Here is a 25933-nt window from a genome sequence, read left to right as displayed (position 1 = left end):
ACCAGACCGGACCGGAGGGTCCAACGAGCTAGACCAGACCAGAGGGTCCAACGAGCTATGGGACTGGAGGGTCCCGCTGAGGCACATTGACCGGAGGGTCTTATAGAGTATAGCCTCGAGTGGCGAATTTGTTGTATGTGGTATCTTGGGGAACTCATTAAGCTTCGTGCTTATCGTGTTATGTGTTATGTGTTTCAGGTATCTCAGAGGATCGCGGGAAGGCACCGGCTTGATTGTACACACACCAGTGAAAGAGCTACATTTTGAGGATCCTGGATTTTAACCGAGCAATTGTGGAATTTTGAATTGCAAATTTAATAAATGAGATTTTTGTAAGATACATTATGAGAGTTATGTGATTTTAAAATGAAAAATTTGTTTTGAAAATTTACGTCGTTACAAAACATACCCTAAAGACATGGTTAAGATAGATAACTAAAAAACTAAGACAAAAAAATAACTTTAAGAATGGGGTCAAAGGGAGGGTGATGAGGTAAAATATGAGGTTGAAAGTACCTGGCAACCAAATTTTAACATACCAGTTCATGTACGATCACCCTTCAAAGAACCAAAAAAATATGAGATTAACTTATCTGATAGATAACTTCAATCCTATGATAAGTATCATTTTAAATAAAAAAAAACTTAGAGATTAATATCACCAGTTACAATGTCAGGCTGCAAAACATAAGAAAAGTGATTCTGTAATCTATATATACATGACTTTATGGGAAGTTTCGTTGAAGAGATATTCATGTGAAATTTTAAGGGGTGAATGACATCTTCGCCCCTGCTGCTGACACCAACACCACCTGGATATAGAAGATTTCAAATGAGTTATAAAAAAACAGTTGAATGAAGCATCTATACACCAAGCACCTGGATACTGAAGACTTCTTTATTATTTCCTTGAAGATTTCCATCTTGCAATACCCAACAACATTGAAGGAAAGAATCATATTGGCAAGAAGAGCAGCTTCTATTTAAGTAAATTTTTTTGATAGGAAACCATGAACTAGCCATACAAATGCATAATCCTTCATGACGCATCTATGCACCAAGCCAACCAAATAAGAATTAAAGACACTGTGATGCATTATGAAATCAAATAAAAAATAAGTTAAAATGATGAACAATGAGAGTTTAGGTTAAAAAGTTAGTCAAACAGTAAGATGGTTGATGAAAAGTACCTTGAATTTTGTGTGCTCCTCGTTGAGACTGTTCAAGTCACTTGGTGAGTCACGAACTCAACTTGGTAAACTAATCCCCCATAACCCTAGAATCATAAGCTACATCATTTATTTGAAGCTTTCAGGGGTAGTTGACTTTCTTGTAGACATTGGTTTGACCAAAGACGAAATGATTGGGGAAATCCGGGTTAAAAACGCCGATTATGGGATACATGTGAGAAATAATTACGATCCACAACTGAGTTTATATCTTCGTTAGGGTTAACGAAAAATCGGATCTACAAAAGTAGCGATTAATTCTCGGAAGTTATGTGTAGATCCATGGATAAGATTTTGAAGCCAAATCTTAATTATTTGAAAATCTGTGGGTTTGATTTGGGGTAGATAGCAAATTTATTGGGGCGATATATAGTGATTTTGATTAAGAGTGTTAAGAATTTGTTGGAAGCGAGGATTGGGTTTTTGGTGGAGGTGATGGATCAGGGGATTGAGGAAGTTTTGGATTATCCCGAGTTTTTTAATATGATTTGAAGAAGCGACTTGAGAGACATGAGAAGCTTTCAAAACTGAAAAATGCTTCTTGCAGTGAGCTCAAAACTCGAACCAATCGTGAGACCTAGAGGAGAGAGCACAAAGGTAAAGGAAGGCGGGGTACTTCAAATTTTTGGGGGATTTGGTTTTCCCCCTTAAGGTTAGGCGCGTATTAAAAAAATTATAAAACGACATCTCTTTATGACACCCATTTAATTTAGGTGCCCTCCATGTTTGTAATTTTTTTTATTTGACACTAATTTTAGGGCAGGCACAAATGCGTATCCTTTATCCTTCAAATTTTGGAAAGCTGACATTATTTTTAAGACACACAAAAAATACGTATCGTAAATCAGTGCGTGTCATTGTTCGCGCGTCATTAAATGGTTGTTTTCTAGTAGTGCATCTTGGTCTTGGAAGTGGAAAATGGAAATAGAAATAGAAAAGAAACTAATTAAATGATAAGATAAGAAATGATACTTATGATATGATATGTTATGCATGAAATGATTTTTCATGTCAATGATTGAAAATGCTTTATGGTCTAAAAGCCACGTTGTTCACGATATATTTTTGTCTTACATGTCTCTTTTTAATGTCATGTATTACATGTTGCACTTAATGCCATGTATTCCATGTTGCACTTACAGAGTGGAACTTGATAAGTTCATTATGAATTGTATTTATGTAATTCTTATTTGCTTGCTATGGTTGTATTGATGTTTAATAGTAACATTCAATGTTTTAATTGTAAATGTTTCTGTTGGACCGAGTTTTTATGAAATACGGGTTAATTCCCTAAAAGATTTTATAACAATAGCTTTGAAAATTTTGGGGCGTAACAAAAATGATCACATACTTGGCATTTTGGATTCTCGTTACGTTTTCCACCGCAATAGCAACTAGAGCCACAAACACGAAACCCCCATGATGTGTGACCTTACTGATTAGAACCGCCATTGTTACACCAAGAAGATGTGTAGGACTGACCTTGGCATTGGGATTATGCAACAAAAGTACCAAAAGTGCAGTCATTCACTGCATGGATTGTTGGAGAAGTTCAAAGTTTTTGATATATGCAAGATCTCAAAACAAAGGGAATGGAACGAGCGTTGTTTGAGTAGCAACAAATGCCATAAAAGTAGGTCTAAGGTTGCATAAAAACCATTGAGATTCATCGAGTAAATTACACGATTCGTCCCTGGTCCAAATGCTAAATTGCACGTTCTATACCTATTTTCAAACTTAACTCGGACCGTCCCTGTATTATCTTTTTTTCACTCGGGTTGTCCCTATGGACATAAAATGACTATTTTGCCCTTAATAATTTTTTTAATAATTTTTCTTTTATTAATTTATAATTTTTAGATTAAAAAAAAAGAAAAAAAATATATCTTTACCCAAGAACACCCTAAGTCCCTAACCCGTTCCCTGATTTCCTCCTGCCCATTCGTTTCCCTCTTTGTCATTCGCCTCCATCCCCGTTCAAAACCCTAGACCCACCTGCATCATCGTTTGAAATACGAGAATCTGAGGTACAGAGAGGTGCGGGCGACGATGATTCAGTTGATGGCGAACAATAGATGGTTCGACGATGGCGGCACATTTCGAAGCCATGGTCATCTTCTTCGAGTTTGCTTCTCGTTTGGGAGTTGAAGCCATGTACATGATTTCTCTACATTTCGAAGCAGACCACCTTAAGTTAAACCCAACCCTCTCTTTCTCGATTCTAGTTCACTACGGATCAAGATTAGAGAACCCCCTCTTTAATTTGGGCTTTATTTATCTCAGTGAAGTGTAGAGAGACAATGAATTGCAGGTTATGGTGTAATGAATTGTCGAACAGGGGACAATGGTGATGGTGATTGCAGAGTTGGTGGTTCCACCGGAGATTGTGGTGATGAGGCGACATTGGTGGTTCCACCGGAGGCTGTAATGATGGCAATTCTCCATATCCAGAAATCTTCTACGACTCTCTCACCAGAGATTGTGATCACATCAGGTAGTTACAATGGTTGGAAAATGGTATCATTCATCTGGTATACGAAGGTGGTATTTTGGTGGTGATGGTGGTGGGTCGAGATTCTATAGGTGGTGTTTGAAGTGATCATAGGTGGGTTTCTCGGTGGAGGTTGTTTGAGGTGATGTTGCTGGTTAGGTGGTTAATGGAGGTTCACGATTAGTTTTTAACTGGTGTTTGTACAAGAGGGTGGCGATGGTGAAGGAGGTGGTGGTTTGTGGTTCTTTTCTGGGAAACATGTATCATAAGGAGGAGGTGAAACGGGGTGCCTCGATGGAAGGAGGGTGGTGGTCTTGAGCTTTGAACCAGGGAGTGGAGTGGAGTGGAGTGGAGTGAGGTGAGGGTAGATTTTCAGGTGGCGGCTCAAGCTCAGATTTCCGGTGATATTGGTGGTGGTTAAGTGTTCTTCAATAAGAGAGAGAGAGAGAGAGAGAGAGAGAGAGAGAGATTAGATTGACCTATAATTTTATTTAAAATATTTTTAATAATTAAAAATGATAAAAATAAATGAAAAATAAAATTACAAAGGGCATTATAGTCATTTTATGTCTCGCAAAGGATTAAACGTGTAAATTTAAACTAACGAGGGATCAAACGTGCAACTTTTAACTAAATGAGAGATGATCTGAGTTAATTTTTGAAAATAGGGACTGAACGCGCAATTTAACATTTGGACTAGGGACAAATCGTGTAATTTACTTAGATTCATCACATGTATTTACTAGATTTCCAATGGTACCGATTTGGTCGCACAAAGATTTAAATTGACAACAGTATATGGAAACAATTTTGTATCCTCTTTTGATAAGTCAGAGGTTATCTTCAAGCCGAAGTTCATGCGGTTTAGAATGGTAACTATATGCGACTTCGAGAGTCGTCCAAACTACATGGGAGATGCTACAACTTAGTGTTTCTGCGGTGGCATCGTTTGAGAGAAAAAAGAAGAGTCTTAATTTTTATTATCACAAGAGATCCACTCAGTATGCTTTGAATTTAAAATAAGGAAAAATGTGTCTTAAGGACGACCTTATGTTGTACTAGGAATGAGAGGTGGGGCCCGGAATGGAGCCATCGATAAAGGAGAGAGAATCTTCATATTTGAGAAGAAAATTTACATGTTTCTTCCACAAAAGATAATTGGAGAACGAGAGTTTGACCGAAAACATAAGGATCAATGTTGAATAGGGGATGGAATACAATGGAAAATCCAAAGATGATGAGAAATTTGTCGTCATTAAAGAAAGCTGGGCTAAAAAGAAAACATTAGGATGTCTCAAATAATAAGGTGCTGCCATGTGAATATTTATAATCTCATCATTTATGAGAAAATCATTCTTAATATATAAATAAGCAATACAAGAGAAAATGCATGAGAAGATTACTCTATCTACTTAAAAGTTAAGAGAATAAAGGAAAATACAAGACTAGAAACGACGGATAATATTATCCATTTATTATAATTATTACTTTTGTATACATAAATCGAATTATCGTCTATTAAAAACTTACAAATGGAAACCGAAGATATCTAGATAATGATAGTTTTACAAAAAAAACAGTGTAAGAATAAATTTGAAGGATAATTATTAATCTAAAAAGAGAAATTAAATGTATTTTTATTTTTGTTCCTTGTTTATTTTCTTACTTATATAAAATCATGATATTTGTGGAATCCATTAATTTTATTTTTTAACCAATTTGTTTTATTTTGATATTTGTCTTAATCTAATAAATTAGAATATAAATGAAAAATAAAATAAAAAGATATTTGATTTCTCATCTAGAACCAGCGGTATTCTAAAATAGAAAGGTTACTTGGTTGATTCAAAATTAAAAGCAAATCGGATAATCCAACAATATTTCATGATTTTAGTCCGAAATGGGACTTATATATCCCGTCCAATGATAGAATGCTTAATTTGAATACAATTAAAAGTTTACTTTTACTATTATTTCAAATATTTAAGAATACAGTTTTATAATTAAATTTAATTAAGTAAGTATTTATACATATAAAAAAAAAAAAAAAAAAATATCGACTACTAACTCTGTTTTTTTGCCTCTAACCAATGCTGTAATTTTTTTCCTCTAACAAAGCAGGTAACTCTTTTCGTATTTTCTTTAGCAATTTATGTAATACACGATGTACAATAAATTCAAAGAAGTGGAAAAAAGGTCAATACAAAGTCAAAGTTAATCACGTCCTTTTCAACCTCCTTCAAAATAGAATCAAATATCCAATTTCTTTGCATTTATTTTTAATTATCACTCCCAAATTTCTATAAATACCCAATCAACAACCTTCCTTTCCAATACCCCGCTTTACTCTCTCTCTCTCTCTCTCTCTCTCTCTCTCTCTCTCTCGATCGAATGGCGCCGGTAGTAGGAGGAGGAGTTGCCGGAGAAACATTCCACAAAGTGAACTTCGCCGCCCCAAGAAGCTTCGCGGCGGCGTTCAAGTCTGATTTGAAGGAAACCCTCTTCCCAGACGATCCATTCCATGACTTCAAAGGGAAGCCATTGCCGATAAAAGCCAAGAAAGCTTTACAGTATTTCGTTCCGATCTTCGAATGGCTCCCTAAATACACCCGCAAACTGTTCATGTATGATCTTTTAGCCGGAATCACCATTGCCAGCCTCGCCATTCCTCAAGGCATCAGTTACGCTAAACTCGCTAACATTCCCCCCATCATCGGTTTATGTTAGTTTCTTCCCCATTGTTCTTGCTTCTGGTTTTTTTGTAACGATTCATGCAAACATAATTTCAAGAATTTTGTATCCGTTTTCCTTTAACAGATTCGAGCTTCGTTCCTCCTCTAATCTACTCGGTGTTTGGAAGCTCAAAGCATCTTGCTGTTGGAACAGTAGCTGCTAGTTCATTGATCATAGCTGCAACCATTGAAGCAAAAGTGAACCCAATTGAAAACCCACAACTCTATCTTAATCTAGTCTTTACTGCTACACTCATCTCCGGTGTAACTCAGTTGATTCTTGGTGTTTTCCGGTGAGTTTATGGACTCATAAAGATTCCAATTAATTTCATGTTCTAAGTATAACAAATTCATCTAAATTATATATTAGTTAACTAATGTACTATGATGTAATTAATTAAATAGGCTTGGAATTTTGGTCGATTTCTTGTCACATTCTACGATCACTGGCTTCATGGGAGGGACAGCAACCCTTATTTGCCTTCAACAATTGAAAGGCATTTTTGGTTTGAAGCATTTTACTACGCATACTGATATGGTATCCGTTATTCGTGTCATCTTGAAGAATAGAAAAGAGGTATAGATATAGTAATATTAATATATATACGAAACAGATTTATTATAATTGAAAGAATTATAAACAATATAATTATACGGGTCTTAAGAAGGCCCCATATATTGTTTATTTTTTGTCAACTGATATATACTTATGTGTCCCGCTTCTTTGGATTTACATGTTTGATTTGATAAGAATACGTGGCCCGTTTTCTTACTATGTTTGTTGTTACAAACACATGTTATCTCGTGTTATAGATGTTTGTGGTTATTCTTGAGTAACACATGCATGTTATGTCAATTTAAGGCTCTCTTTTAAAACGATGATAACAATTGAAGTGACAATAACAATAATTGCAGTAATAATTCACATGTCGTGTTTCGAACACAAACAATACTCTACGTAACTATCTGAAAACAATTTTCTACTTTTTTTTGGAAGAGTTAACTCAAACACCTACTAATTCTATTCCTAAATATACATATATACACCTTTTCAACATATTTGATAATCCTACGTCATATGCCCTTTGGTATTTTTCTAATTTTCTTTAATTATTATGTTTTTCCAGATAAGATGGGAAAGCACTGTAGTGGGTGTAGTTTTCCTCGTCTTTCTTCAATTCACAAGATTCGTGGTAAGTAATTTTCTAATACCAACGATTTTAATTACAAATTTGAAACTCCCTAAATTTTGGTTTGCATCATTTTTGTCATTAATCATGCGAATGGATGTAGTGACAACATACATTCATAGTAAAGAAACAAAAGAGAAGTTATTGCTTCTCTTTTTAGTGCTACAATTTCTTATCACTAAATATGACGCTTGTGATATTAATGACGTGGAATTTTTCTTAATAAAGTTGTTAATACACGATCGCAAAAATGGATTTTCAGAAGCAAAAGAAACCCAAGCTATTTTGGGTGTCAGCAATAGCTCCCATGGTGGTCGTGGTAACAGGATGCGTCTTTGCTTATGTAGCACATGTTGAGAAACATGGAATTGCCATTGTAAGTTTCTTACTCTTATAATCTCCAAAATTTAACAATATTTATATTGAATATATAATTTAATTACAATATAGTAATATAGTAATATCTTATTAGAAAGAAATAATTATTTTTTGACTTTTCTGGATGAAAGTAAATATCAAATTAATTAAATTGAAGTTATGGAGTTTTTATGACGGAATTCACGTTTAATGTGGTTAACATATATGTATTTTTCTATTATCATCATGTTAAAGAGACTATTTAAATTAGAAATTTCCTTTTATCAATGAAATTTAACTAAATAAGTTGTTTTTTCCTTAAAGCTGTATGATTAAAATATTTTTAATGTTGTGATTTTGTCAATAAGTCGGATTTGGCAAGAGTTGTCCAATTTTGAAGCGTTACATGTAATTGCTTTACTGTGAACACTTTTACTAGGAAGTCCACTTCCACTAACAATTGTTCCCACCAAATTATTATTTTCTTAATTTGTATGCCACCTTTTAGTTAATTGTCAACCATAGAATTTATTGTGGTATTAATATTACCACTTTTTACACGGATGATATCCATATTTTTAGAAAAAACAAACTTTAATTTGTTCTGTTTATATATTTTTGATGATGATTTTCAGTTTATGGATATAATTTGTCAAATAATTGAATAGCAGAATTTAAAAAAAAACATCGGTTATTGATCACCAAGATTCAACATAATCTCATTATATATTTTAATATTTTTCCAATATTTTATTATTTTTATTTTTAATTAAGCAATAATCATTTATAAGAAAAATCTTTAAAACTAGTTGATTAGTGTTATAGATTCCCACTCTTTTAGCATATTAACTTTTGACAAATAGACCATCTGTCGACATTCTGATTTTGTGAGTTAGATTAATTAGATACATATAACTTATTGCAACCTATAGGTATTATACTACTATATAATGAAAAGCAATTTTTTAAATCCTACAAAAGGTATATTTTAATCTTGACATGCATCCTATTACAAGACCACACCATACCTTTCACTTCTTTATGTAAAACCTTTCTTTTTCAATACTTATAGACAACTAAATTCCGATTTCTTACTAACAAAGTAACAAACCAAAAATCTATTAGAAAAGAAGAGTTCTTTATTAAACAAAAAGATCTGATATTTTCTATGATTCATGGGGATTAATTAAAAAGGTTTAATTTTTTTTAATGAAAAAAAAAACGTATAATTGATTATATATGGTGAATTAAACAAATTTCGTTGCAGGTGGGTGACTTGAAAAAGGGAATTAATCCTTCCTCCCTCAAAAATTTGGATTTTGATCCCAAATATCTATCAGCGCCTATACAAGCAGGACTCGTAACAGCCATGATTGCTCTTGCTGTAAGTACACATATTTATTTTCATAAAAATAACATTATCTAATATAATTAAATATAATAACAAATTTATAACTGTTGGTATTAGTTTACTAATTCCTCGTGAACATATATTATTATACTTCTATTATTTAAAAGTTATGTGAAAAGATTATTTATAAATTATAATAACATTTTGGGTGCATGTTGCAGGAAGGAATAGCAATCGGAAGAAGCTTTGCCATAATGGAAAATCAGCAAATTGATGGAAACAAAGAGATGATAGCTTTTGGTCTCATGAACATTATTGGATCTTTCACTTCTTGCTACTTAACTACAGGTTAATTTTTTCTTCTTCTTTTTTCCAATTCTTTTAAAAAATAATTACTTTCTCTTAATTATCCTAAACAATACTTTAAAAAATGTTTTGTTTTCTGCAGGACCATTTTCAAAAACCGCAGTGAATTACAACGCAGGGTGTAAAACACAAATGGCAAATGTAGTTATGTCAATATGCATGATGCTTACATTATTCTTCTTAGCACCCCTCTTCAGTTACACTCCTCTTGTTGCCCTTTCTGCCATTATCATGTCTGCAATGCTTGGTCTTATTGAATATGATAAAGCTTATCATCTTTACAAAACCGATAAGTTTGATTTCATCATTTGCATGGCTGCTTTCTTTGGTGTTGCCTTCATTAGCATGGACGTTGGCCTCATGTTATCGGTATATATATTAATTTCTTCTAATAATTCTTGAAACATTTTCTTATTGTTATGTGTAATGTGTTACTTATTAATTATGTGAATGAAAAGTTGTAATTCTTTATATGTTACAGGTGGGTTTAGCGTTATTGAGAGCACTTCTATATGTAGCTAGACCAGCAAGTTCAAAGCTTGGGAACATACCTGACACTAGTGTATATCGAGATATGGAACAATATCCAGGAGCAATTGACATTCCTAAGACTCTAATTTTACAACTTGGTTCTCCAATTTACTTTGCGAATTCAGGTTACTTGAGGGAAAGGTATAAATTCTATTTTCCATTTTGATAATGTGATTAATATAACATTATCAAAATCTGACCTTTTTTGACATGATTTGGGATCTTTTGAAGGATTTTGAGATGGGTTAGAGATGAACAGGCCAAAAAAGCTTCTGAAGGAGATGATGTTGAGCATGTTATATTAGATTTTGGAGGTAAGATGCATAAGGTTTTGATCAATTACTATGAACTTAAGTGAATGTCATGAAATATAGAATCGTGGATGACCAACATATATATTAAGCAAGACTCTCAACGTAGCCGATGTTTAATATAATAATACTTGTTATGCCAATTTATCCAGGTGTCACATCTATTGATATCACGGGCGTTGAAACTCTTGTTGAAATTCGTAGAAGTTTAGAAGTCAAAGATATTAAGGTAATTAGCATATATCAGTTTATAATATTCTCCAGAATGAAACAAAAGTAATATTTGCTGGTAATAATTCTAAATATATGTTTATATGTGCAGGTTGTCATAGTGAATCCAAGACTCGAGGTCATGGAGAAGTTGATTGTTACCAAATTCATAGACAAAATTGGGAAAGAACGTGTGTTTCTATCTATTGAAGATGCAATTGAAGGGTGCAATTTTTCACTCACACACCAAAAGGATTGTGGTAGTGAAGAACGTTGACAATATAAGAAAACATTTTACTCATTTGTATTGCGAGAATAGGTGAAAAGAAGATGTATTGTATTTATCATCTATGTGGTTAACTGTAAATGCATGAACCGTTGTTGCGATACAAAGTTTGTCTGGAAACAAATAGTTAGTAAATAATGAGTGCAATTTGTAGTAAATAACAAACAAGAAGATAAATACTATAAAGCAACCAAATATTGGGTGCAAAGCTTACAAGAAAAACCACAAGATACTAGACTTTTATTATTAAATAATCGATAAAAGGAAGAAAAGAGAACTGTACACAATTCTTGATAGAGAGGGAGAAGAATTTAAGATGGTTAGAATGATTAAAATAAGTCTATAATTTTAAGCTAAGAAACTAAAATCCTAAAATTATGCAAAGACTTCTAACAAATGGTAATATTCCAAATCCTAAAGACTTGGAAACCAAGCAAACAAATAACTTCCAAAAAAGGATAATTCTACTCACATTTCAACAAACTCCACCTTCACACATTTTCAACAAGAAAACTTCAATCCCTTCAAAAACATTATACAAGTCCCAGTGCCATAATCAGTTAATCATTAAGGACTAACTAATCTTGAATATCAAACAAGTTTGAGCAAGGTGCAAACATGGACACTACAAAATGGCGTTGTCATTATATTAACAGCACTATCAATTACACTATTAGAAAATAGTCCTTCAAAAAAATACAAATTACGATATGAGAGGAGTTATGACAGACAAAAGAGTATGTCATAAAACAAATCTCATCTTTTTGTGAAATCTGAAATATTTATGACACACAAATATGAATGTCGTAAGGTTATGTCATGTTTCCATTAGATTTAGGACATAAAGTATGTCATGTTTTATGGTTATAAAGAAAATTTAAAAATAAATATACGCTTCCTTTTATATGTCACTCATTTTAAAACGTCGTCTTTTAATTTTCTCAAGTATATATTCCACTCATCAGAACCCTACCTAAATCTTTTTTTGTTTCAAACTTATCTCCATTTCTCTCTCACGATCGAAGGAACAAACCATAAGATATGTGTTTGGGTTTTAATGGTGAAAAGATGTAACTTGATCCTCTTCGTTGACTCACTTCACCAATGTTGCTGAAACTAGTCTTCTTCATCTTTCGAGATCCATCAATTCTCATAAACCATCACTAGAGGATCTTTTCTCAAAAAGCATTTCTACTCTCCTGTGAGGCTTCCCTATTGACTCATCTTTCGACTTAACGACGTCATTAAAGTTACGTCTTCCCTCCTATGGCTTACATATAGGTGGTGGCGCACTCTAGGTGTAAGTTTTATCCCGATTTTACACTACCAACAAGGCTCAATTATGTTAACATATTGCTTTATATCGTAAAATGGATTATGTATGATGCATCCTTATCTTCTCTCGATTTTGATTTTATGAAAGAACTTGACCTACTCAAATATGTTGTGGAGTTTCCTTCCAAATTATATATGTTTTGTTAAGTGGAACCCTGAGAAGCTCTTAGAAGGATGCATAGTACAACTTCATCATGAATGAAAGTTTAGGACCCTTAATTGTTTTGTTCTCTCTGCCCTTTTTTATCGAGAGAGAAGCACAAAAATTATGTGTGTGTATGTGTGTGTGTGTATATATATATATACACACACACACACACACACTTGCAATTTTCATAGATTTAAGACATAGATATGGAGAATTAGTGGGAGGGAATTGAAAATTTTCTTGACATATTAATTTAATTTGTGTAAATTATATTGTTGATCAGGACCACAAGCAAGCTAAACGTCCTAATAATTTGTTCTAGGGCCAGGCTAAGTGTCTTGGTTTCGAGAAAAAGTAACACAAAAATGTATAAACTTGTAAGTTTTTACGCGCTCGATTTATGTTGTAGTACCCTACAGGTGAAAAAGGTGGAAGTGTTGAACAAGAGGAGGATAACAACGAGTCCATGTCTGCGCAATTGCCAGAGGGCTCTGCCCCTTGGACCCCGCTAGGGGCGCTGCCCCAAAACCCCACCAAAGGGGTGCCGCCCCTTTGGAAACCCCGGACCCAGGGGCTTTGCCCCCGGACCCCCGACTTATCGTCGATTCGGCTTCTAATTCGATCTTATATATGTGTGCACTCCGCACAAACTCATACATATATTAAAGTACAAATTATGAAGCCCCTTAGCTCACATGTTAGTTCCAGTTACATAAAATGACATGGTGACACTAAAATCACCAACACGCTAATGACATGAAATCGGTCGTTGATTAGCTCAGGAAACCCATGAATTATGTCAATGATTTTGCATTAGTGAAATAATGTTTTGTCGTCAGGTATGGTCGTTATCGTCATTTGTAGAGTGTCTGTTGACTACCGGCTATTTTATATCAAATCTTTGATACTCTATAAAAAAATTCACATATGAAATTGAAAATAATATATTACAAAATAAAAATTCTTGGAATTATATGTCCCATTCGTGTACAAAAACTATCAAAACTAAATATTCAAAATATCAAAATCAAATGACATACGTAAAAGTATCAAAATGGATGGATTGTTAAAAATATTAAGGTCTCAGGTGGATGGATTGCTTTTTAGGAAAACTTCTATAATTTTATTATATATCTTCTTGACTTCTTGGATATGAAAATAAAAATATAATCAAACAATAAATATAAAATGTTATAATGGGGTAGGATGATATGATAAACAAAGTAAAGCACTTGCATTTGTGGATTTGCACTAATCATATGAGTGTAATGGGAAATGGGAAATGGTGTTGGGATGTATTTTCTAGGATTTGCAATAATCATATGCTTATTAAACCTACGTAAATTTTAAAACAAATTTTCATTTTTCAAACACAATAAAACTCATGTGTATCAAATGCCATCACAATAAAACATATTCCAGAATCTCAAAAACATAATCCTCTGCTAGTGTGTACAAATCATGTCGGCGCCTTCCCGCGATCCTCGGTAGTACCTGAAACACATATCACATAACATGGTAAGCATAAATGCTTAGTGAGTTCCCCAAAATACCACATACAGCACATAAGCCACTCGAGGCTATAACTCGGTAAGACCCTCTGGTCAATGTGTCTCAGTGGGACCCTCCAGTCTCATAGCTCGTTGGGCCCTCCGGTCCGGTCTAGCTCGTTGGACCCTCTGGTCCGGTCTAAATCGTTAGACCCTCCGGTCCGGTCTGGTTGAGGACCCTCTGGTCTCGTAAGTCGTTGGACCTTCCGGTCCGGTCTAAATATCACATAGCATACATAAATCACAATGCACATAATCTCAAGTAAACACATAACACATAAGACCCTCCGGTCTGCACATAGACACCACTCTAGGTAATGTATAGTGAGAAAACTCACCTTGTAAGATGTCTAGTAAACTCTCTTGCTCGATATCCTCGATCTAGCCTCCGCCTAGCACAATGATAATAATTCTAATCAATACTCTCTTTACATCCTCATCTATAGAGAATGGGTAGAAGACCATTCCACCCCTCCCTGACCCCTCTTAATCAGTTTGACCAAACCCTAAGGTCAACTGAAGTCAACTCCAGTCAACGGTCCAATTTTGACCAAACTCGCCGAGTGCACCCTCGTGACTCGTCGAGTCCACTTATTTCCTCAGAAGTCTCGTGAAAGTCCAGCTCAGCTCGTCGAGTTGACCCCTAACTCGTCGAGCTATCGCATAATTCAGCTCTTCGGGACAAACCCTAACCAACTCGTCGAGTCGGCTCATTGACTCGGCGAGTTCATTCAGACCAAATGTTCATTCAGACGATTTCAATCAGATCTATCACTCCAAACACTAGATCTATCATATCAAGGCTCAATAATCACGTAAAGCTTTGATCTTTACATTCATACATGAGGTTATTGCTCCAAAATGCTAATACATGCCTTTCATGAATGATTAAGCCCAAAAACCCTCATATGGATGAATAAAGTTGGGACATCTAAACTCTAAGGACCTCACAAGGTCCAGATCTGAGGTCTAGACTTCTGGATAACACATGCTACTCAAAAACCCAACCAAAATGACAAAAGCCCTAAATTTTCATAGATATGAGATCCAACTAAATAGATGAGAAAGGTGTGGGCTTTTTACCTTCCAGAGAAGCTCTTTGAGAAGAAATGCTAGATCCCACAGCCTCATCCCACTCCTTGCTTGAAGCTCACTCCTCTTCTTCCAAAAAGGTCCATCACAACACTTAATACAACCTCAAGGACTCTCTCTTAGCTTCCATGGCCGCCTAGGGTTTCACACAGGAGAGTTGATTAGAAGATGAGCCGCAAATGAGGCTATAAGTGCCTTTAAATAGGTCACAGACCCGAAAGTTTAGGGTTTCCTTCACCAGCGCTGACTCGGTGAGTCGAAACACAGACTCGTCGAGTCAGCTCATTAATCCTCGTCACCCAACGTGACTCTACTCGACGAGTTGAGGCACTAACTCGTCGAGTCGCCCATGAAACTCATTATTACAATAGAAATGTCATACCCCGGAACCAGGATGTTACAATTCTCCCCCACTTAATTTAATTTCGCCCTCGAAATCGTTCTTCATTCACACTTAACTCGAACCTATAACTCGGATACCAACTTGTAACGACGTAAATTTTAAAACAATCTTTCATTTTTCAAACACAATAAAACTCATGTGTATCAAATGCCATCACAATAAAACATATCCCAGAATCTCAAAAACATAATCCTCTGCCAGTGTGTACAAATCATGTCGGCGCCTTCCCGCGATCCTCGGTAGTACCTGAAACACATATCACATAACACGTTAAGCATAAATGCTTAGTGAGTTCCCCAAAATACCACATACAGCACATAAGCCACTAGAGGCTATAACTCGGAAAGCAACACTAAAAAGGGCCTCATACCCCACTGATATCTTTTCTATGGACACCTGAATCCAAACAGAAACTCCCAAATCTAGAACAAAACTAACCCCTCTGCCGCTAAGATACCCCCCTTTCTGACCTCCCAAAAATCTGCAAGCTCTAGTGGCCTGGCCCGCCGCCAGACCGCCCACTCAAGATATCACTACGTTATTTGCTCCTCGAATAACAAACCCTGATAACCCACTGCCCCTCTAATTCTCTCCAGACAAAATCCAACAATCGGCTACCGATCACTCATACCAAACATAGTAACAATCCGAATCACAGCCCAAGAAACTGAAGGGTTCACATCCCATCAACGCTCATCCACTGAACTGCTAACATAACCCATCCGGACAATTAATTCTCAACACCCTGCCCTCAGACACAAGAGAATAATCATGCTCGCTCAGAAGTGTCCTCAGACATCTAAAAATCATAAGCCTCAGCTCCATTTCTCATATCCCTTTTTAACACTGAGTACCAGGTCTGATCTCGACCCAACAGTTGAACCTCCAAGGTTATCCATTGTATTATCCCAACCGTCTCAATGGTTTCCTTCTCACAATAACTACATCGGCCCATTGTGACACACAAGTCACGAAGTCCGCCTTACCCCAAGCGAATGCTACACTCCCAACTGATGATCGACTCAACCTCGACCTCTGTCGTCTACTGCTCATAGTTCCATGCATCTCGCGGTACCTCCCATACCCGAGTACTGACCTATACAGGTCTAAGAAATCAGATGATAAACAATACCCCTCAATATGGAACCCATCTCAGAATCCAGAATCTCATCTCGTCTACCCAACGCAGCACCAGAACCAAACTCAAACTTGAGAGTTTGGTCTGACCCAGAGTTGGAACCGCTCGACCCAATGAAGCACTCAATTCGTGACTCATGACCTGCACCCCGCACGTATACCACTTCTCCAATTCCCTTGGGTTGCGACAACCACCACTCAATTCAGAGTATAACGATTCCCGACAAATATGGAGGCCCCAGTCTCGCCCCTGGTTCGACCACCAGGCTCTCAAGAACTCAAATATTAGGGCTACCCAAGCCTAAAACTCTTCTGCGTCTTGCTCTAACCAGAGAGTACTCATCACAACACCCTCTCGCTGGCTAGTGAGTACTACGGCTCCCCGCAGCATCACAACAACCTTTCACTAACTAGTGAGTACTACAGCTCCCCGCAGCATCACAACAACCTCTCGATGACTGGTGAATACTATAGCTCCCCGTAGCATCACAACAACCTCTCGCTGACTGGTGAATACTACAGCTCCCCGCAACATCACAACAACCTTTCACTAACTAGTGAGTATTATGGCTCCCAACAGTATCACAACAACCTTTTACTAACTAGTGAGTACTACGGCTCCCCGCAGCATCACAACAACCTCTCGCTGACTGGTGAATACTACAGCTCCCCGTAGCATCACATCAACCTTTCGCTGACTAGTGAATACTACGGCTCCCCGCAGCATCACAACAACCTTTCACTAACTAGTGAGTACTATGGCTCCCCGCAACATCACAACAACCTTTCACTAACTAGTGAGTACTACGGCTCCCCGCAGCATCACAACAACCTCTCGATGACTGGTGAATACTACGGCTCCCCATAGCATCACAACAACCTCTCGCTGACTGGTGAATACTACGGCTCCCCGCAACATCACAACAACCTTTCGCTAACTAGTGAATACTACGGCTCCCCGCAGCATCACAACAACCTCTCGCTGACTGGTGAATACTACGGCTCCCCGTAGCATCACAACAACCTCTCGCTGACTCATGGATGCTGCAGCTCCCTGCAGCCTTACATCACCTTCTCTTACCACTCACGGTCTCATCCTCAAGTCGACACCACACACTACATCCATTAACCCACGTTCCACGGCCCACATAGATAGATGCATACATACCCATCCAAAAATAAGCGTCATTACTCCTGGCGGCAACCGTCATGACAAACTCCTTTTCTCACTGTAATCCTCATTATTAATTAATTTCGTTTAACATCAATTAGTCGAAGTGCTCCCACTGGAACCATAGATACTTGCTACACCACTTGCCAGCTCTCAACTTAGAACTCATAATAATCTAGAAAAGGACATCATACTCGGATACCTCGGTACACCAACACAGAATCCCATGATGTTTTGCCCAATCCAGTGATCTCATACTTACGACACCATGCTTGGATACCGCATTGCTCTTTCAGAATCTCTCACCCGATCTTCCTCTTGCACCACTTGTAACCTCAGAGTATTCCATCTCCCAATTTGAAATACTGAGGCATCGTCAATGGCCCAGAACATGTTGTCGAAAACCCGAAATTTCCCCTCTACTGGTCACTACCCTTACGGAACTACTCATATTGACCCTGAAATTGGGTGACGAATCAACTGATGCCCTTACAGGGGTATTGATTACAATCTATACCCTCACTTGCAAATCTCAGCTATTGCATCCACAATCCAACGACCCGGTCGCACTTGAACTCGACATATGTTAACCCCGAAAATCACAGGCCACAATGAATTTTCCAATCCACGGCCACCTGCCGTGGATCCACTCATCTTTTCTTAAACACAAACTCATACATCTTCCTATCTGGCACCTCGCCTCCTCCTCGGGCTCATGCGTCCGCACCGCAAATTCCCATAACCATTTCTCTGACCGTACATGAATGGATCACTGGTCCCCTAACTGGAAAAACCAGTTCTCCCCCACTCAGGGTTCGAACAATCACCAATTGGCACATCCACAACCTACTCAGAAGATTATCTCACCATTCATGACACACTTGACTCCTAAAAGTATTACGCAATCATCCCAGGGCCTTCCCAAAGGAAACCAAACACTCTTCAATTTCTATTCCTGACAAAATCTTGGAATCCTCCCCACATGACTGCATCTACTCACCTTGAAGGCTCAGACTGACACACCGCCAGAAACCCCACTGTTCCGAATCCAATCTGTCTCTAATCCGGAAATAGTGCCCTATCGCGCACTTCGACTCTATCTCCTCGACCCGCCTCCCAAATCGGGAATAATCATAAAAGCACAGACCTCATTCTCACTGTTGATACACAATGTAGACCACGAGGGCCACTACCCCGATATACTCCTTTTTAACCACCGGAAACTACTAATAACAGCACCTTTTCCCCAACAAGGCACCTCTTTGTTCTTATCCGTCTTAGTCCCACTAATGACTCTTTCCTGGTATACGAATACCTCGCAACCAACATACTGCCCAAACATTCTGGTGAAAAGGTCACCATGCTTGCTACCCCACAGGGTTTACCTACAACTCTGTACCAAAAACTCAGTATCTCTCCTGCTTCTCGCAGAAAACTGAAGTAGCACCACTCAGGTCACAGAAAGTGACATCTCCACTATCGGTCGGTCGCTCAGCCCAGACCGTATTGTAACGCCCCGTTCCTGGTACGTATTTAATTTGATTAAATGTTTCTTTTTGTAAGAGCTACTCGGCGAGTTGTAGCCCTAACTCGCCGAGTAGATGTCGAATTGGACGCGGGCTTTAAGTGATCTACTCGGCGAGTCCACGCCTGGACTCGGCGAGTAGGCCAGTCAGGAGGAAACCCTAATCCTTAGGGTTTGCACCCTATTTAAACGTCCTTATAGCCCCATCTCAGCCTCCATCACCCTCAGAGCATTCCTTATCGAAACCCTAGTCTCCATTGGTGAGTTTGAGTGATTGTTGCCTTGTGAAGGGACTTTTGGTGCACATTGGAGCAAGTGGAAGAAGGAAGGGGTTGAAGAGCTCAAGGAAGGGGACTTAGATCCAGAACACATTCATTTGTGGTCACCCATTCTGGTAATAAAGTTTCCATCTTGATTATTGATCTATTAGATCTTGTTTGTCCCTAAATTGTTGCTTTTAAGCCCTAAAACCCCAAATCCTTGGTAGAGAAACCTTATGGTTGGGCTATACTTCAGATCTGGACCCTCATTACCTTCTAGAGTTGTAAAGTCTCAGTTATGTTCGTGATTGAGGTCCCTCTTGAGCTTAGAACCCCATTAAGAGCTTAGTTTTGACATTTGGAGCCCTTAAAGCTATGCATGCATGTAAAGTTTGCAACTTTACGTGATAAGCATGCCCTAGAAGCCTAGATCTGTGGTTTGGAGCCGCTGCATGGCTCAAACCAGGTCTGTATGGAAAAAGGACTGAATGAACTCGGCGAGTAGAACGCTGGACTCGGCGAGTCCTATGAACATAGCCGTGAACTCGGCGAGTTGGTTGAGCAACTCGGCGAGTTCGTTGAAGATTGCCTTGAACTCGGCGAGTTGTTAGAAGACTCAGCGAGTTGGCTAGGGTTTCTTCCAAATCTTGGCCACGTATGAACTCGACGAGTTAAAAAGGGAACTCGACGAGCCAATCAAGGATTTCACGACTTCTCGAGTTCAGGAAGGACTCGACGAGTCGGTGATCTGCACTCGACGAGTCGAGTCAACATAGACTGTTGACTTTGACTGTGGACTTTGACTTGGACCAAGGGTTGACCAGTTGACTTCTGATGGTTTCTGGTAATTGGGAGATTTATGAAAAAGGTTTGTATGGTACCTATAGGTGGTGGAGTTCGTGTTGGACCCAGGAGTTGAGCCTTCTTATTTCCGACGACAGTTGCGAGGTGAGTTATCCTCACTATACTAAGGGGTCTAAGGCACCAAGGCCGGCCCATTGGATATGATATCCTAGTAGTTGTATTATGTTGAGTATGAGTTAGTTATGCATGCTAGTTTGATACGCTAGAGGGTAGGTCTGTAGGACTACCTGTGATACTGATTGATTGTCTATATGTGCATTATATGTTACATGTTGATATGTTATGTGGGATGGGTTGAGGTTGTACTGATCCGTGCGGTAGCCAACAAACCCTAGAGTATTCCAGATATGAGCTGAGGGCCCGGTAGGCATTCCAGACTCGTACTGAGGGCTCGGTGGCATTCCAGATATGAGCTGAGGGCCCGGTAGGCATTCCAGACTCGTACTGAGGGCTCGGTGGCATTCCAGATACGAGTTGAGGGCCCGGTAGGCATTCCAGACTCGTACTGAGGGCTTGGTGGCAATCCAGATGTGAGCTGAGGGCCCGGTAGGCATTCCAGACTCACACTGTGGGCCCAGGGGTATTCCAGTCTGTAAAGTTGTGGACCTGTTATGTGCTGTTCTGCTCAGTTTGTTATGATATGTCATGGTGTGACATGGTTATGTGGACTGTATGTGTATCGGTATTTTGGGGGTAACTCACTAAGCTTTCGGGCTTACAGTTTCAGTTTATTGTTTCAGGTACATCAGGGGATCGCGGCAAGGCGAAGGCATGATCGTACATCTCCTCCTATTATGTTATGTTTCTGGGAAAACTCTGATATAAATGTATTTTGAAAACAAAGTTGTAATGTTTTGATAAATTCGACATGTTTTGAAAGTTTAAATTTGGCTTGAATTTTTGGGTGTTACAAGTTGGTATCAGAGCCTTGGTTTGAGTGAATTGGAGGAACACTCGTGTGACTCCAGTCTCAAATCAAGGAAAGGATTTTCAAAATGATTTTTCAAAATGGTTTTCAAAATAAATAAAGGAGGATGCAGGGCGTACGATCAGTCGGAGCCAGTAAGTCGACCCCAAAATACCATACAAGTTATTTGATTATACGATATGATAGAACAGCATGTTAGTGCTAGGCTAGGGATCTTCAGGAATTGCATGATAGAATTGCCTGAATACATGATGCCTGCTAGCCTACGGTTTCCTTTATGTGAGATTGACATCATTACTGAAGTTGTCTAATGTATGCATCCCAGTTGTACATAATTAAGATCTTATAGCCTGAGAATGTTTGATTTGGCCTTATGTTCTGTTCTTGTTTGATTGGGGGCTTGGGGTAGGATTGGATCTTCTAAAGTCTATAGGGTCCAGCGTTATGCATGGCTAGCATACATTACTGCTGCAGGGTTGGTGGAAGTTTCATGGATAGGAGGGATTGAGTGAGACCGGGAGGTCAGTTATAAGATATTTAGCATTCCTCTAGGAGTGAGGATTGAGTGCTCGCCATGTTGTGCATATTGTTAGGGTGTTGTGGTGATACTTGGGGCAAATATGGGTAGGTGTGGAAGGTAGTAGGGGACCATGCTACTGAAAGCACAGGACATATACGCGTGTCAAGTAAGTCGCAATCCCTAGGGTTAGTAGGGAGTTGGCTCCCAGTGATTTATATGAATTATCTGATAACTAGTGATATGTTTCAAAATGGTGATGACGAGGCGCTTCGTGGCTGGATCCGGTTCGGGATCAGGATCAGGGGACAGAGGCCAGGAGGGGCCGACAGCACCTGAGCCAGTGGTGCAGATGGGTACAGAGGAGTTGGATGCTAGGATTCGAGAGATCCTGCATGATGAGGTTGCTGCTGCATTCCGGGCTCAGTTACCGGAGATGTTCGGGTCGATCAAGACCGCCATGGTGGAGTATTTTGATGAGCGTTATGCAGCCCTTGCAGAAACAACCGCCGCAGCAGCTGCATCAGCTGTATCAGCGACGAGAGGAGGAGTTGGTAGAGGTTTTCAGTACAGGGACTTCGATAACATGAAGCCCCCTACTTTTGATGGGACGCAGGATCCCATCAAGGCTATGAGGTGGATTTCAGATGTGGAGGGGTGTTTCTTCACCTGCTCGTGTTCTACTGACCAGAAGGTCAGGTGTGCTCTGAACCTGCTTAGGTCTGGGGCCAAGGACTGGTGGAGACTTGCGACTGGGTCATACTCTGATGATCAGAGAGCTGCTGTTACTTGGGAGCAGTTCAGGGATATGTTCCGCGCCCGTTACATTCCACGGGTTGAGCGGGAGCGATTGGCACAGGAGTTTTTGAGTTTGAGACAGGATGGGGAGTCGGTGACGGAGATCACCCGGATGTTCACTGAGAGGGCGATGTTTTGCCCGGAGTTTGCTTCAGAGCTGGCCCAGATGACCCGTTATCTGAGCATGCTCAAGACGGATATCCGTCAGTTTGTGTCTACCCAGCGATGTGATACTCTTCTAGAGTTGCAGGAGGCCGCCAGACGGCGTGAGTTGGAGATTGAGCAGCAGTTGAGAGAACAGCGGCAGGCCCCGGCACATTCTCAGCCGGCGCCGAAGCGGTCTAAGACCGCTGATACTAGGACCGGGGGTTAGCAGAGCCGCACATGTGGGAAGTGTGGCAAGGGTCATTCTGGTGTGTGTCGAGCTGGTAGTGGATGCCACAAGTGGGGCAAGGAGGGGCATTACGCGAAAGACTGTCGCCAGGCCGCTCCAGTTCAGAGTATGAGGTTATGTAACCATTGTGATCAGGTTGGCCATTTGAAGGCCAACTGCCCGTTACTTGCCGCCAAACCGGCGCAGGCTCCAGCGCCGGCTACTTTGAGGATCACGGATGGGAGACCAGTCAGGGCAGAGCCTCCAAAGGCTCAGGGTCGTGCCTTCCAGCTTATAGCGGAGGAGGCCAGAGCAGCACCAGATGTGGTTGCTGGTATGTTTCTATCCTTATCTCGTTTTCCTATATATGTTGTATGCTTATCTGTTGCACCTGTGGTTAGGTACGTTTTTAGTGAACTCCTTGCCTGCTTTGGTCTTATTTGACTCGGGGGCGAGTCGGTCCTTCGTATCTCAGACATTTAGTAGGGAGTTCAGTGCGCCAGTGGGCGAGTTAGAGTGTCCGTTGCGAGTGTCTATCGCCAACGAACACGGGGTTTCTGCTTCTTCAGTTTATCGAGGGTGTGACTTGGAGATTTTCGGGGTGTCATTTCCGATAGATTTGATTCCGATTCCCATGGGGGAAGTATGCGTGATTGTAGGCATGGATTGGCTCAGTCGATTCGGTGCCATGATCGACTGTGAGGGGCAGCGAGTAGTAGTTCGAACCCCAAGTGCGGGAGAACTGATTGTATATGGCGAGGGCACAAGAGTGGGATCAGGGTTTTGTTCAGCTGCCAGGGCACGACAGTACATTCAGCACGGGTGTGCAGGTTATCTAGCGTATGTGGTAGATACGCGAGCCAGGGATCAGATTTCGGTTTCCGACGTACCGGTGGTCAGGCAGTTCGCAGACGTATTCCCGGAGGAGTTACCAGGGATACCTCCAGAGAGGCAGGTCGAGTTCAGGATCGACCTGGTGCCAGGTGCGGCCCCTATTGCTAAGGCGCCGTACCGACTGGCACCGCCAGAGATGCAGGAGCTGTCATCGCAGCTGCAGGAACTGCTGGGCAAGCAGTTCATTCGACCTAGCAGTTCTCCATGGGGAGCACCGATACTTTTCGACCGGAAGAAGGACGGTTCGCACCGGATGTGTATCGATTACCGGGAGTTGAATAAGTTGACGGTGAAGAACCGTTATCCACTCCCGAGGATAGACGATCTCTTCGACCAGTTACAGGGTGCATCTTGGTTTTCCAAGATAGACTTGAGGTCTGGGTATCATCAGGTCAGGGTCAGAGAGGAGGACGTGGAGAAGACCGCGTTTCGAACTCGTTATGGACATTACGTGTTCGTGGTGATGCCGTTTGGGCTCACCAACGCGCCAGTGGTGTTCATGGACCTGATGAATCGGGTCTGTAGACCGATGCTTGATCGCTCGGTCATAGTGTTTATAGATGATATCTTGGTGTATTCCAAGACCCGAGAGCAGCATGAGGAACATCTGCGAGAGCTGTTGGGAGTTCTAAGACGGGAACGGCTGTACGCCAAGTTCTCGAAGTGTGAGTTTTGGTTACGGGAGGTCCAGTTCCTCGGACATCTCGTTAACCAGGAGGGGATTTTGGTCGATCCGGCCAAAATCGAGGCGGTTATGCAGTGGGAGGCTCCGAAATCTCCCTCAGATATTAGGAGCTTTCTGGGGTTGGAAGGGTACTACCGGAGGTTCATACGGGACTTCTCCAAGATTGCAGTGCCCCTCACTCGTCTGACAAGGAAGGGAGTGGATTTCCGATGGGGTCCCGAGCAGCAGAGGGCGTTTGAGACCCTCCGTCAGCATTTATGCAAGGCTCCAGTATTGACACTCCCGGAGGGAGTCGAGGATTTTGTGGTGTTCTGTGATGCATCCATCACAGGTTTAGGGGCGGTCCTCATGCAGAGAGGACGAGTGATAGCCTACGCATCGCGGCAGCTGAAGCCGCATGAGACGAGATACCCTACGCATGACTTGGAACTGGGGCGGTGGTGTTCGCCCTCAAGATATGGAGACACTACCTCTATGGGGTCCGTTGTACCATTTACATGGATCACAAGAGCTTGAGACATATCATGGATCAGCCGAACCTGAACATGAGGCAACGCAGGTGGCTGGACGTAGTCAAGGACTACGATTGCGAGATCCTTTACCATCCTGGTAAAGCGAATGTAGTGGCGGACGCTTTGAGCCGCAAGTCAGCGGGGTCTTCCACCCCAGCGGTATGTATGAGGATAGCGGTCGATTCTCCGCTGGTGAGTTTGATCAGAGATGCCCAGGTTGAGGGCGTCCGCCCGGAAAATTGGAAGCTGGAGAGGATCAAGGGCGAGAACACCCGGTTTGTGCAGGATAGTCGGGGACTATTAACCTGATGCGGTCGGGTTTGGGTTCCAATGACGGGTGGGGTTAGGCAGACGGTTATGGAGGAGGCTCATAAGTCTCATTTCTCTATTCACCCGGGGGCTACCAAGATGTATCGGGATTTGAGTTTGAGCTATTGGTGGCCGTACATGAAGCGGGAAATCGCTTGGTACGTTGAGAGGTGCTTGACCTGTAGGATGGTCAAGGCCGAGCATCAGTGGCTGCATGGAAAGCTGCAGCCCCTAGAGATTCCCATGTGGAAATGGGAACAGATCACGATGGATTTTATTACCAAATTGCCGAAGACGGCAAAGGGGTTTGATGCTATATGGGTCATCGTGGATCGATTGACCAAGAGCGCCCATTTCTTGGCTATACGAGAGGGCTCA

The 25933-nt window shown here is 40.3% G+C and overlaps 1 protein-coding gene and 1 pseudogene across 1 annotated transcript; both read left to right on the top strand.

Annotated features, from left to right (window-relative positions):
• Positions 1–1179: 1179 nt before the first annotated feature.
• LOC145112985 (uncharacterized) lies at positions 1180–4038 on the top strand (annotated as a pseudogene).
• Positions 4039–6058: 2020 nt separating this feature from the next.
• On the top strand, positions 6059–11192 carry SULTR3;5 (sulfate transporter 3;5). The gene is made up of 12 exons (XM_079051845.1): positions 6059–6442; positions 6538–6745; positions 6858–7029; positions 7580–7645; positions 7905–8018; positions 9267–9383; positions 9572–9698; positions 9799–10085; positions 10198–10388; positions 10479–10561; positions 10711–10787; positions 10881–11192. Exons 1-12 carry the CDS (start codon positions 6112–6114, stop codon positions 11043–11045), a joined length of 1938 nt encoding a protein of 645 aa, XP_078907971.1. The 5' UTR covers positions 6059–6111; the 3' UTR covers positions 11046–11192.
• Positions 11193–25933: the final 14741 nt, after the last annotated feature.

The sequence above is a fragment of the Lactuca virosa genome, chromosome 5, assembly GCF_052849685.1.
Source record: "Lactuca virosa cultivar CGN04683 chromosome 5, Lactuca_virosa_CGN04683_v6, whole genome shotgun sequence".
Taxonomy (NCBI): Eukaryota; Viridiplantae; Streptophyta; class Magnoliopsida; order Asterales; family Asteraceae; genus Lactuca; species Lactuca virosa.
Note: the sequence above shows the minus strand (reverse complement) of the source record. Positions and strands in the feature narration are given on the sequence as shown.